Source organism: Poromitra crassiceps (assembly GCF_964638095.1).
Source record: "Poromitra crassiceps genome assembly, contig: HAP1_SCAFFOLD_281, whole genome shotgun sequence".
NCBI lineage: Eukaryota > Metazoa > Chordata > Actinopteri > Beryciformes > Melamphaidae > Poromitra > Poromitra crassiceps.
This window is the reverse complement of record NW_028152119.1, coordinates 93,320-108,687: the sequence shown is the minus strand read 5'-3', so window position 1 is coordinate 108,687 and position 15,368 is coordinate 93,320. Positions and strand designations below refer to the sequence as shown.

The following is a 15,368-nucleotide window of genomic DNA, read 5'->3' as shown; positions in this document are numbered from 1 at the left end:
ACTTTAAATCACGTTAGTGTTCTAGACAGGGGATAGGCTGCTGTACCGTTCACTACCACTGTAGCAGGAGGGGCGCCACGCTACTTTCTGCTGCACACACAGGGAAGAGAAAGCATCTATCTTCTCATCTTATTATCGGGAATATGGCAAATATGTGAATCTTCCAAAATGTTGGCGTGTTCCTTTAATACAGTTTAGCTTCTGCTTACTGCAAGCTCCTCCCTCCACTCTCACCTTCATCTCTCTCCCTCTCCTCATCATCATAAAGATGTGATTGGGCCAGACCGGGCCTATCTACTTGTTTTATTTACCGGTCAGACAAAAAATAAATAAAAAATAAAAGTTTGTTATTGATATAATTTGTAGATTATTTATTTTAGATAGGCTATAAGCAATACAGCCTATGCATCATATGTTTGGGAACAAAGGGAAGATTATTCTGAAGATGTAATTTAGTATGACGTGTTTGAGAAGAAGAAGCTAAACAGCTCATGTTCCTTTGCTGTGACCACAATGTTCGTTTCCTGTGACAAGACACACCCTCAACGAATAAAAGCATTTCCACATACATGAGCAGCTTTGATGCTGTGCCACTGCTGTGCCTCTGACACAAGATAACAACTAGCCTATAACCTCATCTGAGACAAGATAACAACTAGCCTATAACCTCATCTGAGACAAGATAACAACTAGCCTATAACCTCATCTTCAGAATAAGGACTTATCAAGGACAAAGCTTTAAAACATACAAACAGGACTTAACTGAATGTCACTAACATATCTTTATCGTTAAATACAACATCTTTACCAAAACAAGATGAAGGAGTTGGTTTTGTTGCTGCTTTTGTTTCATGATGCATCTCCAGGTAAGATCACATTTCAAATCTTTCCTTTAAACATGTCGTTGTTATCAGTGAAATGTGATTAGGCTGATATCATGTTAAGATGAATTATATTCACATCTGCTTTTAAGTGTATGAACATGAATACATTTGAACCTTCCTAGTATTGCTAAGTTAAATGGAGAATTGATGTGAATATATATTTTCTATAGCCTGTTGATGCTTTCAGATGATCACTCTTGACTCACATCACTCATATTCAGAGTTGGGGTCCGTTACTCAAAAAAGTAATATATTACACATTACACATTACTTTCAAAAAAAGTAATGCCTTACTTTACTTGATTACTCCCTGGAGAAAGTAATTCGTTACACTACTCGTTACATTACTTTTGCGTTACTCCGTAACATCGCCTGAGATGCATTGTCACGTAATTTGCCAGTTAACAATACAACATTAATCCTTACATATATGCCCATATATTAGCACAAATCTCTATCGTAATAAGGTAGGTTGCAAAACTTTTCCTGTCTGATGGTGGCTGTAGGTTCCCTGCCATCTGTATTTTGCTCAATATGTTTCTGAAAAATGGCGATTTCATTCTACTGTTGAAACTGGCAAGATTTCCTCTACCATGTAGGAGGAGGCAACAAGCCTGTCCATCTCTGATTTTGATGTTACCTGGTGAAAAGAAAGCTTTTGCTGCTTGCTTGGGGTCGAGGCAGGCGACTCAGCTTGGGTCTGCAACCAGCTTTGTGTTAGCATGTTTCCACTGCAGATGCTTTGAGAGGTTTATGTCGTAGGCTACCGTAGCTAGGTGGTTCTGTCCAGGGCGTTTGCAGTGTCACATCTTGTCCTTCCGCGCAACAAGACGGCGCTTTTTGGCAGATTGCTGGCAGATTGCTGGCAGATTGCTGGCAGACTATTACGGAACATACCGCACTGCGCCCACTTCACTAGAACACGTTGTATTTACAAGGGGTATTTACAGACCCCATAGCTGTATGTGGGTTTCTCTCATGGTTTACGTTTACATTTAATTTAATTTAATTTTGTCCAATATTCAGATATTCCAGAATTGCATGTTGTGTTAAAATACATATTATTTATATCTAACACTCTTTAGCCTGATTTAATTGTAAAACGGAGTGTAAAAAGTTATGCAAAGCCTTCTGGGAAATTTAACCCATGGAAGAGGAAAGTGGGCGGAGTTCCCAGCATGCCCTGGGGGTACTGTGTTTTCGTGTCAATTGTTTGTTTGTCAATGTGTTTTGGAGGTTAAAATGATTTATTGTTCTATATGCATGATGTTAGTTATCTCTGATAAGCGATGTGTCGACTAATAGTGCTGTTCTGCATGCTAATACCAAGTTGAAATATTGGCACCATGATTGATTCTGCTGTGCAGTTAAATGACCCGTCTGATGGGACACAGGATCTGCTATTAAAACGGAGATCTTTTCTCTCTATACTTATCTTGCTAGTACGCATGATGTAACGAGGTAAGCGTTTGATTAGTAACTGTAATGTGATTACTGCACTTAGGTACAGTAGTGCCTACACTACTCGTTACCGACAAAAGTAATGTGATTACAGTAACTCTGCTCATATTATAGTATTATTTCATCTGACAATGTGTGTCCACTCACCAGCAGCATGTTAGAGTTTTTACTCCACTGGTGAGTTTATCAATCTGACAAAATGAGTTCGGTTCTGCTGGAGGCTGCTCACTGTAAAGCAGTTTAAATCTATAGAATGGTTTGAAAGAGTACATTAATTCATTGAATTAAGTGTGATTTGGCGACATCGTCACTGAACAGAGATTGAAATTCTTTATTGTGTTGTTAGTGTACAAATGTAGGCTATTTAAAATGTAAATCAAAAGCTGAGTTTCTTCCCTGTTTGTCCCACAGTGACTCACTCTCTGAAGCATCTCAGCACTGGATCCTCTGGAGTCACAAACAGCCCAGAGTTTGTGGAGGTTTGGTTTGTTGATGGAGTTCAGGTGTTTCACTATGATAGCAACACCATGAGAGCAGAACCCAAACAGGACTGGATGATCAACGCAACAGCAGATGATCCACAGTTCTGGGAGAGACAAACTGAGAAGTGTCTGAGTGACCAGCAGATCTTCAAAGACAACATTGAGTTCTATAAGGAGCTCTTTAAGCAAACTGGAGGTTTGTTTATGTTTCACTTTATTCTGCTGAAATGTTTTTCATCCTGCTTTGTAGTAGCATGACTTTGAAAGTTGCATGACCCACGCACTCACACACAAGAACGGGGCACGCAGCACAGACACACGTGCGCACGCGGTTGCATATGCGCGACGCACGCACGCACACACACACACACACACACACACACACACACACACACACACACACACACAAACACACACGAACGCACACACGCGAACGCAAGCACGGACAGACACGCGCGCGCACGCACACACAACTAGACTATGCTCGTCTGGTGTAGCCTAGTCTGATAGGCTACAGTGTTTCTGTCCATCCCATAATAACCAACAGAGATTCTCTCTCTCTATCTCTCGCTTTCTCTCTCTCCCTCTCTCTCTCCCCCCCCCTCTGTCTCTCTCCTTCTCTCTGTCTATCTCTCTCTCCCTCCTCTCTCCTCTCTCTGTGTGTGTGTCTCTCTCTCTCTCTCTCTCGCTCCCTCTCTCTCTCTCTCTCTCTCTCTCTCGCTCCCTCTCTCTCTCTCTCTCTCTCTCTCTCTCTCTCTCTCGCTCCCTCTCTCTCTCTCTCTCGCTCCCTCTCTCTCTCTCTCTCTCTCTCTCTCTCCCTCTCTCTCTCTCTCTCTCTCTCTCTCTCTCTCTCAGGTGTCCACACCTACCAGAGGATGCATGGCTGTGAATGGGATGATGAGACAGGAGAAGTTAAAGGGTTTGATCAGTATGGCTATGATGGAGAAGACTTGATGGTGTTTAACATGACAACATGGACATATATCGCTGCTAAACCAGAGGCTGTCAGAACCGCAGAGAGCTGGAATAAGAACACAGCTCAGTTAGCAGAGAACAAGAAGTATTTTTCACAGACCTGCATTGATGACCTGAAGAAGGATGTGTTCTATGGGAAGAGCTCTCTGCAGAGAACAGGTAGAGTCACATGACCTGATGTAGTTTCATCAACACAACAATGTTCATCTGTCTCTTCTGTTTCTAATGTACAGAAACATGACAGTGAATATGAACCAGCACACACACACACACACACACACACACACACACACACACACACACACACACTATACAACTGTCATGTTTTTCCGTTTGCACACATCTTTTTGTCTCCCTGCCTCTCCCTCCTGTTTCTGCCTTTGTTATTATCTCTCTCCCTCTCCTCTTTATCTGTCTCCTCTGGCCTCTCTCTCCTCTCTCTCTCTCTCCTCTCTCTCTCTCTCTCTCTCTCCTCTCTCTCTCTCTCTCTCTCTCTCTCCTCTCTCTCTCTCTCTCTCCTCTCTCTCTCTCTCTCTCCTCTCTCTCTCTCTCTCTCTCTCTCTCTCTCTCTCTCTCTCCTCTCTCTCTCTCTCTCTCTCTCTCTCTCTCCTCTCTCTCTCTCTCTCTCTCTCCTCTCTCTCTCTCCTCTCTCTCTCTCCTCTCTCTCTCTCTCTCTCCTCTCTCTCTCACTCTCCTCTCTCAGTTCAGTTCATTTCAGATGCTTTATTGACATGAATGTAACAGGTAGAATGTTGCCAAAGCATCAAGTGCAGAAAGAAAGAGAAAAGGAGAAAAGTACAAGTCAACAATAGAAAACAGTGAACACAGCTCTGTGTTTGTGTGCTTGTGTAAGACTGTGTGTGTGTGTGTGTGTGTGTGTGTGTGTGTGTGTGTGTGTGTGTGTGTGTGTGTGTGTGTGTGTGTTACCTCCTGGCTGCTGGGGCCAGTGTAGGGGTGTGAGTGAACATATGTGTGTGTGTGTGTGTGTGTGTGTGTGTGTGTGTGTGTGTGTGTGTGTGTGTGTGTGTGCGTGCGTGCATGCGTGTGTGTGTGTGTGTGTGTGTTACCTCCTTGCTGCTGGGGCCAGTGTGGGGATGTGTGTGTGTGTGTGTGTGTGTGTGTGTGTGTGTGTGTGTGTGTGTGTGTGTGTGTGAGTGCGTGCGTGCGTGCGTGCGTGCGTGCGTGTGTGTGTGTTACCTCCTTGCTGCTGGGGCCAGTGTGGGGGGGGGGTGAGTGAACGTGTGTGTGTGTGTCTGTGTCTGTGTGTGCGCTCACATGTCATATTCAGTGATGTTTATTTGTCCCTCAGTTTGTGACATGCAGTCTCATATTGTGCAGCTAAATGTGCTGCAGGTTCCTCTCCTAATTTAATCTGTTGTTTGTCGTTGTCATCTCGCTCTGTAAAGTTTGGGATTAACAAATCTAATTTCTTAAATGATTCTACTCTTATGTTTTTATATTTGTCACATTTTAAGAGAAAGTGCATCTCAGTCTACCTGTCGTGCAGTGACCACAGACTCTTTGCTCTGGAGGTAGCCAGGAGTTCTTGTGTCGTCCTTTCTCTATGGCTACTGTGGTCACTCAGTCTGTATTTAGTCAGAATCTCTGCTTTATATCTCTGACAGTAAAGAGATACTCTGCCAATTTATATTCATGGTTTAATGTAATGTTTTGTGTGTAAACATTAATGTCTCTCCAGTGGAGCAGGCAGTAAAGACACCTTCTTTGGAGTTCCAAAGGTCCAGGGTTCAAATCCCCAGGTGGACAAGTCTTACTTGCCATAGGTTGCAGTATTACATGACTTCTTCCTTTAGTTAGTTTCTCCTCACTAAACCTATACCAGGTGTTTATTTGGCTCAGTAGGTAAAGGCTCAACCTTTCATGTGGAAGTTTGTGAGATCTAATCCAGACGTGTCCGTTCTAAACTCATCAGTTATTAAGGACAAATAATAGGAAGTGTGTCAGTTGTGAACAACTCCATCAATGTGATTATAATAAAAAGATGAACTTGACAGAAGTCACGGGCCGACACTAAAGCTAAGACTGCATGTCTGAACTTCACAACATGTCAGTTTGTGTGTGTCCTTTTACCTTCTGGAATGTTTGGTCTGTTTGTCTTTTCAAATTGTGCTTGGACCCCTAAATTGCTGCTTGTGGCTATATCTGATTACTACATGGTGAATATGGTAACTGGATCTAAGTGTTTCAAGCATCAATTACTTTAAGTTAAAAGTTAAAGGTAGAAAACTCTTTAAACACATATAACAGAATGTGTTTCACCTTTAACCAGTTTCTCTTCCTCCAGCTGACCTGCCTGCAACAACAACCACTCCTCCAGCTGACCTGCCTGCAACAACAACCAGAGCTGATTCCTCCTCTCCAATTGAGACAAGTAAGATACTTTCACACATTTTGTAAAAACGATATCATATTTTTCACAATGTAAAATGTTTTATACATGCATTAGCCTACACGTGAAAAATTTCATATTTTTAGAGGAGTTTACAGTAACACAAGATACACATGTAGTTTAGGATGTGTTGAACATGTTAACATTGTTTCTAAGTACAAGTTAAGCTATAGATGAATCAGCTGTCACTTAGTTTAGTTTAGTTTATTTCGGTCAATTTCACAAGTACAGCTCAATACAGTTGTGATTAAAGAAAAGCAAGAAAACAAAATAAGAGAACAAACAGTGATTGCTGGTTGGGTGTATACAAGCCTGAAAAGATCTGACCGAAAAGGAGTTGGCTGAAGCAAACGCTTATAGCGCCTACCCTTTTTACATTCATTTCCCCCCCCCCCCCCCCACACTCAGAAAACATCTAACTTATGATTTACAGTTTGTCTCCTCTTTAGTTGATGATACCAAACTATTTGATAGTCACATAAAATAGGATGATTTTCTCATTTATATTATTCCCTTCATCTTTTTGGCCCTGCACCCCCTGCTTCTCTCTCTTTCTCCCTCCTCTCTCCCTTCTTCCCCACTCTCCCTCTATCTCTCTCGCCCAGGTGACTTCCTGGTCGGGGCTGTGTGTGTGACTGTTGTTGCTGTGGTTGTTTTGGTGCTGCTGACTGTCAGTCTGATGCTGCTCTACTGATGGAAGAGAGAGAGAGAAAGTGATGGTGAGTTGCTTTCAACCGTGTAAACTATCACACACACACACACACACACACACACACACACACACACACACACACACACACACACACACACACACACACACACACACACACACACACACACACACACACACACACACAGGGCCGTAACCAGAGTTCCGAAATAGGGGAGGTCCAGCAAGGGGAGGCGGATTCGGCGGAGGCGGATTCGGCGGCGCCCTGACGGGCGCGGGCGAAAAAAATTTGAGTTCCCCCCCCCCCCCCTTTTTAGCCATATTTAGAGTAATATATCATTTTAAATCAACATTAGGATTATATTGTGATGTCATTATTCAGTATATTCTCTTTCATGTCACCACCTGCTCAGCTCTCCTGTCAACATAATTGTAACTAACAAACACAAACTGTTTTAGCCAAATTCATATCAAAATGACACCTACAAACACAGGTACACAACCCAAGCCGTACACAACACACAAAGTCATCATCGATAATAAAAAAAACATACAGAGGGACATTTATTTATTCCTGATAGGAATGATTGAAAAATAAAATAAAATATATTATGTTGTTTTTAACTTTACACCACCTCTTTTTGTTACTTATTGGGTCATGAAACTGAAACCATGCATATAGCCACCTGCATACCTGACTTCGGGAGCTTGGCAATTGGCATCATGCATGATTACAATGAGATGCACCCACTTTAAACCTGAATAAAGTAATAAAACCACTAGTAAACCAGTAGGCGGCGCCTGGCCTGCTGTTCAGTGAGTGGCCTGGCCTGGCCTGGCCTGCAAAAAAAAAAAAAAAAAAAAAAAAAAAATTTTTTTTTTTTTTTTTTTTGCAGGCTGAAATATTAGGGGAGGTCCGGACCTCCCCGTCCTCATAGCTAGTTACGGCCATGCACACACACACACACACACACACACACACACACACACACACACACACACACACACACACACACACACACACACACACACACACACACACACAAATAACAATCTTTGTACTGTCTGTTCCACAGGTTCAAACACCAGGGGAAACTCAGGCTCCATAAACCTGCAGGTGAATTGTTTTAACTATTTGTATCTCTGTTTATTCTCACAGTTAGTTTCCAGTTCCACCATTGACGGTATAATATATGGACGCCATGTCTGCTCCCAAAAAGTGAAGCCAAAACACCTCGATTGCCCTCTGGTGTCTGGCTGATGGTTTCTGTCATTTCTTATCACACTGATGTATGTTCAAGTGCTCATCTTTCTGATGAGTTTGTTTATAATTAGTTAAAGTTAAGCACAAGGCAAACCAATCAAACATTCTCCAACAAACACGGACAAACACCAACAGGCAGTTGTCTGAGGATGTTGGCAGTTGTTGGAGAATGTTTGATGGCATAGAGAGCCAAAGTGAACGTCACTTCCTGCTTCAACACTGTACCAGAGATTTTCATCCGCCATTTATTTTCCCATAGACATTTCATAAAATGTTTATAAAAACAATTTTACTTGTTCAAACCAAACGGTTCAGATATATTTAGAAGCAAAAAAAGAAAATATTGTTTCGATGTTTTTTTTAAATGTTTTGGTTGGAGTGAAATGTTCTATGTTCTATGGTTCTATGGTCTCTCCTGTGTTGGTTGGAGAATGTTTGATTGGTGTGCCTTTAGGAAGACAAACGCTCTTTTCTGCAGAGCTTTTCTGCACCTTGCAGCCTCTCTCTGCTTTTAATGAGGAAAAACACTATATGGACACATAGCCTAAAACAGCATATATGTAGGATACATGCAAGATGGAGGACTGTTTCCATGGCTACCGCTGGTGTGCTCTCCTGCCTGTAACCTTACTGAACTTAATATTGTATTATTTGTTACAGAATGTCACCTATGCCAACTGCCCTCCAGCCTCCAGATCCCAGCCAGACTCCACCTACCAGAGCCTCAATCCAGCTACCATGGATCAGAACCAAACATACGCTAGTGTCGAGTAAGGCCAGTTTTAATCTTTTCAGACCAAAAGTGAATAATCAGTGCGAATTAATTGCATGGTGATTAAAAACAAACAAACAAACAAACAAACAAACAAACAAACATTTATCTCTATGGAACTATTCACACAAAATCAAAATTTGCTGTGCGGATTTTTCTTTCCCCCATTTTGCTGTGCGATTTATTCACACGTATTATTCTCTTTTGTTCTAAAGAGCCTGCTATATTAGGGTGGGCTGGTAGACTTGGGCGGTAGGTAGCCCAGAGGTTTGAGCAGTGGACTATCTGAAGGTTGCCGGGGAGGGAGATTAATAAAGTAATATTCTATTCTGGATAAAAAACAAACTCATCAGGATAAGTCCATTAGCCTATTTCACATCCCACCCAAATCAGCCATTTTGTGTCTAAAAGGCAGGAAGTAAAACACAGGTGCAAAGAAGGTCCTGTTTGCTGTTCACTGCAGGGACGGCTGGTCCAGTCCCGGGGCTCTAATCAATGTCTTGCTTTCACCTGTTTTACTTCCTGCCTTTTCAACACAAAATGGCTGATTTGGGTGGGATGTGAAATAGATGTATATAGGGAGACCGCACACTCCACAAATCTGCAGGAAGACCGACTTTCAAAGTTACATAATTTATTGGCAACAGATGTCAGAACATCATGTTTCACAGATGTGCTTCATCAGGTTCATTCATAAAATGAGGGTGATCTCACACACCTTTGTAGCGGCCGTGTGATAGAACGGCCGGCCCTAAACGCATAGTTCAATCAATCAATTAGCTCTGGTAGAGATCTAACAAAAAGAGAAAACATTTTGAAAAACATAGAAAAAATAGTACCTAAATTTGCCAATATAGGCTATATTAAAAACATAAATGTGACAGATTATCTATATATATAGAAACATAGCTACATCTTACTGTATGTATGTATGTATGTATGTATGTATGTATGTATGTATGTATATACATGACACTATATATATATATATATATAGTGTCACTCCGCTATGTGACTATAGAGAGTGTCACTCTGCTCTGTGTGTACAGTATGTGACTATAGAGAGTGTCACTCTGCTCTGTGTACAGTATGTGACTATATGGAGTGTCACTCTGCTCTGTGTGTACAGTATGTGACTATAGGGAGTGTCACTCTGCTCTGTGTGTACAGTATGTGACTATAGGGAGTGTCACTCTGCTCTGTGTGTACAGTATGTGACTATAGGGAGTGTCACTCTGCTCTGTGTGTACAGTATGTGACTATAGAGAGTGTCACTCTGCTCTGTGTGTACAGTATGTGACTATAGAGAGTGTCACTCTGCTCTGTGTACAGTATGTGACTATAGGGAGTGTGACTGGGTCCATGTCTTGGGGAGTGAAGGAATGACCACTTTACAACACACCTGTTCTGGGCTCTGTGATGAAAAGAGTCTATTTTTTTTTACCATGAATCTCATCACTTCTATTTAATTTGTAATAAAGGACAAAGTAAAGAAAGAGAACAAAAAACTCTCCTCGAGGTACAACACCTTCAAACTGTGATCAGCTGTGCTGCTTTTGTGTTGGAGAAGCAGAAGCACACGTGTGACAGAATTTATTTTGAATTCTTGAGGAGTGAAAATCTGGACAGAGGAAAGTGTATTAGTGATGCATCTGCATGACTCAAAAACACATCATTGAGGTGGCAAAGCCTTCACTCCCTCAAGCTTTGACTTTTTATTATACAAGATGTACATATTATTCTTTGTGTAAATGTTTTTATTTGATATTTGATATTATTGATATTTGTACCTGTTTCTAAATACCCCCTTGCCACAAAAGTACATGTGGTGGCAGTTGCAGTAATAATGGTTGTTGTTTGTTTGCACTGAGTCCAACAAGATGTCAAATGAAAGCTGAATCCACAGATTCCAACAGTATCAGTCTGATCAGTCTATGAGCAAAACTCACTGAACTAGCAGCCGAAGAACAACACTTACTGTCACGACAGGCTGTGGTAATAGATTACTTTGAACATGTGTATTTTATATTTGATGCTTCTTGACTTGCAGTACTTTGCCTTTTACATTTACTCTCATAAGTTCTCTTACTATCTTTATTGATGCTATGCACTGAACACCAAAGTAAATTCCTTGTAGCCTGTGTGTAAATTTACTTGGCAATAAAGACAATTCTGATTTTGATTTTACAGACGGCTGGAAGAGTATTTTTTATAACAATCTATTAGAATAAGTATCCTTTTAAATATTTTATAGAGGACTTGTGATCCATGTGTGTGCAGAAAACTAGGAACCAACTCCATTTTTATTTTCTGTTCTTATGACCAGAGAAACATTGGCTTTAATGTTCAAATTGATTGATTGATTGATTGATTGATTGATTGATTTTATTTATTGATATAGCAGAACAAAATCCAAGGGCTAGACATGTAAAAGTGTGAACACTTATTTCCAACATGGTCCCTGGTCTTATAAATCAGGACATATGGTAACACATAACATCAAATAAACAAAATAGGACATATCATATCACAGACATAATTTCATTAGGGATCTTGTTCTTGTTTATTTACATTTCTTCAAGCAGGTGATCCTGCCCAGTCTACTCAGATGTGCTTCTGATGACAAAGTCTTCTCAAATGGAGATCCATCATCTAATGTGGATGTATTTGTTGGTCCTCCTTGATAAAGAAAAAAAAACATATGACATACGACAGAAGAAGAAGAGTGGTGTCAGTCTCCATTTAGTATACCAACTTCTAAATCCACTATATAGCCTATAATAGTGTAACTGGCCAAATGTAGGCAGGAGTCACAGATTAGAGGAGACAGACCAGCAGGGTTCAGGTGACTGGTGTAACCCATATGAATAATGGAGCTACTAAAACTCTACTCTTACTCTGTCAGAGATTCCCAAACAGAGGCTCCATCTGGTGGTACTCAAGAGCCTTGCTGACTGACTGCCATCAGCAAATAAGATGTTTACATGTGTCTGTTTATGTGCTGGTTATTTGGGGTCTGACTCGCAACCGTAGCCTACTATGGTTTAGCCTTTCTGAGGCTATTGCATGGTTAAATCATAGGGTTAAATCAGTGTTTTTTTATGGGGGAAAAAGTTGGTATAGCTGCAGTGGGAAGTGGTACTTTGGAACTGTGGTTTGGTACACTGCATAGTGGTACTTGGTCTGAAAAGTTTGGGAACCTTCTGTTTTAAGTCATTTAGATGTGTAATTACATGTTGTTCCCAGAGGAGGGGGCAATACACTTGTATGTGTCTCTGATGTAGTCACCGGTGTACGGTGGCGCAGTCGGTAGCGCTGTCGCCTCACAGTCAGAAGGTCCTGAGTTCGATTCTCGCCTGGGACACTGTGGGCGCTGTGGTTGTGTTCCCCCCCATATCTTCAGTGCCTACTGCCCAGGTGGGGTATCTCGTCGTAAGGGCCTTTCTCTCTGTGTGGAGTTTGCATGTTCTCCCCGTGCTCCCCCAGGGGGTTCCTCCGTATATAACAAAATGTGGGTCAACCTCTCATTCATTGCAACAAAAACAAACTCTGGATGTTTGTGTCCTCAATATCTATCTATCTATCTATCTATCTATCTATATATCTATATATCCCCACCATCCCCACCATAAATGGGAACTTGGGCTATGTGTGTCCCACTGTGACATCATCAGTGATGTCATAAATCCACTGTGACATCATCCATGCTGTCATAAATCCCGGGCTCTGTGTGTCTGTCCCACTGTGATTGTCCCACTGTGACATTAAAAAGGGAGCTAGGGCTCTGATTGTTTGTCTGTCTGTGTCTGTCCCACTGATGACATCATCAGTGATGTCATAAATTCACTCTCACACACACACACACACACACACACACACACACACACACATACAAAGGGCCCACTGATGATGTCATCAGTGATGTAATAATGTCCCCCTGATGATGTCATCAGTGATGTCATAAGAGTAAAATCAAGTCCCAGGGGCAGACACTGAAAGAAGTGGGAGTCTGGCTTCAGACCCCCGTCTTCATCCATGGACAGCTATATGTTGCCAGCTCCAGGACAGGTGATCCAGCATACCTGAAGTATGCCATCAAGGAGCAGCCAGGGTGAGACCGCGCAGCGGGCGAGCCTAGGAATCCGCATAGGAATCGAACGCGCATAGCGCGCAAGATACCTAGTGGTATAAATGAGAGAAAAAAGTCTGAAGTAATCGTATTAGGGGAAGTTTTAAAAATCACCTAAATATGATCCTACAGACACTACAGAGTACACACACACACACACACACACACACACACACACACACACACACTGTGTGTATATGACAGTAGACTGGAGCAGCATCGCTCAGTAGCCTACCTGAACTGGTCACATTCAGGGCCAGTCACCATGGACAACTCTGCAGCCCGGCAAAGCAGCACCCTCCAGTATGCCCTGACACCTTACGGCCAGCAGATGGCGCTCAGTGACCACGTGGGATTAAATCCACAAGTGAATGCAATGTTTTGTCTTTTAGCTTGTAGGATTTGCTAACCTCTCTGAGAAACGTGCTCCACACTGGGTTGTCAGTCAGTAGTTTGCTTTGTTTGTTCGTTGTTTGCTCTCTCTCTCTCTGGCTGGTGCCGACTATTTAAATAAGAACCTGCAAGAGTTAAATGCCCGAAATTGGTGCTGTGATTGGTTGTTGGGGACCACGTTGGAAAATGCATGTATGTGATTGGCGGAGAAAACTACGTCAAAAAACAGTTACAGGTGCTACAGGAAGGGATCAGGTACATCATGTTCCTGTATCAACCATAATCATGTCAACCGTCCAAAATCACTGCAGACATCCAGCTTGTATCAATCACTTTCTCAGAGAGAAACAGCCGACAGAGATCAGCCAGGAGGAAGTAGTTACAGTGGGTGTGTTAACTCATCAGCAACCAGAATATTTTAACATTCAACATCACTGGTTCCTCTAGACTCGACCTAACAGCTTTCTTGGGTCCTATCTGTTTATCTGTTCACAGAATACTTTATATTAAGACAGTTAATTATCAAAACACTAGGCCTATATCAAAATGGAGAAAAAGTCTCAAATCTAGAGACTCAAACAGGTTCCCAGTTTGTCAACGGACAACTTCAGTTTCCCACGAGTGTGCGTTTCCGTCAGAATAGAGCAATTGTTTTCATTTCACATTTTTTCATTTTTGGATTGACACTCCTGTCATTTCATTTGCAGTCTAGATCTCTGAATGTCAAAAATGTACAATCTCTGAATAAAAAATAAAAAGCCAGACAGCCAGTCGGTGAAAAAGATGAACGTTTCTCAGTTTATTTATGTACAGGTGTTCAGGAGAATGGTGGAGTCAAGTACAGAGGCATTTCCATTTCTGACAAACTTCAGAAAAGTAAGACTGACAGTTCTCTGACAGAGTATTCTGTCTTAGAATAAAGAAAATCTCAGCTGGGTAAGAAAAGTCTCCACTAAGTTACTGAAAGAAAAAGAAAAAAGAAAAGAAAACATGCTCCGAATGTGAAGACTGTAAAATATGTACACTTCTAGCATCCTGACTGCTCAATCTGTACAGATTTCTTCAAAGCAGACGATCAGTTTGATCTCCATTCCAATTCCTCCTCAATAAATACTCTCTCATTTCACACACAAACAACCCAATCTCAAGCCATGAATGCTAAAACAAAGAAAACCTAGATACACACAAACTTAGTTTAGTAGTACCGCCAAAACAAACAGTGCATCATTGTTACTCAGGGCAGGAAACGATCGTTCTGCTCAAAGAGGCTGGAGGAACCCAAATTTAAAATATTTAAATTATTTCACCAGCCAACTTACTTTTTGTTTTGTTAGAAAGACGGGCATATTATCTGCCAGAGTGGCTTTTATAACAGAGAAGTTAACGAGCCACAGCCAAATGTTCCTGCTGATAACCTCCCAACCTGGTGTTACTTTAGGATCATCCCACAACAAACAAGGAAACTTAACTCTTAAACAAGACTCAATTAAAACAGAGATAAACTTACTCTCAAACAAGACTCAATTCATTAAAACTGAGATCAACTTGCAGCTGCCATAGTTGTCAAAGGCCAAATTGTTTGAAGAAAAGGTTGTTTGCCATCATTTGCTATGGCAACACGACGACGCCGTTCAGAAGTCATGTTGGCCCCACAGGAAACCAAGCCATCACCTACTACACGGTTTAAAGTTCAATAAAAGCTCAAAATGTAAGAACCAACAAAACTTTGTTTTGTTTGAACGTTAAAAGACTCGTATCAAATATTGCTTGTGAGACTAACGTACAAAACCAAAACTTGAACCAACCACAAAAGAAATCAAAAGAAGAACCAAGGTGGTGTTTGGGCACGGGTGAGTGGACAAGACGCGTCCTCACAATTTATTAGCAGATTGGTCACAAGGAGAAGAAAAAAGCAACACACGTTTTTT

General features: G+C 41.5%; 1 protein-coding gene across 1 annotated transcript in view; it reads left to right on the top strand.

Annotated features, from left to right (window-relative positions):
* Positions 1 to 3,702: 3,702 nt before the first annotated feature.
* LOC310770966 (major histocompatibility complex class I-related gene protein-like) overlaps positions 3,703 to 15,368 on the top strand; it is a gene marked incomplete at its 5' end in the record, with an annotated part of 77,027 nt that continues 65,361 nt past the window's right edge. Inside the window, one exon of the mRNA XM_083663654.1 lies at positions 3,703 to 3,961. Within this exon, the coding sequence (XP_083519780.1) occupies positions 3,703 to 3,961 (259 nt within the window). The remainder of the gene's footprint in view (positions 3,962 to 15,368) is intronic.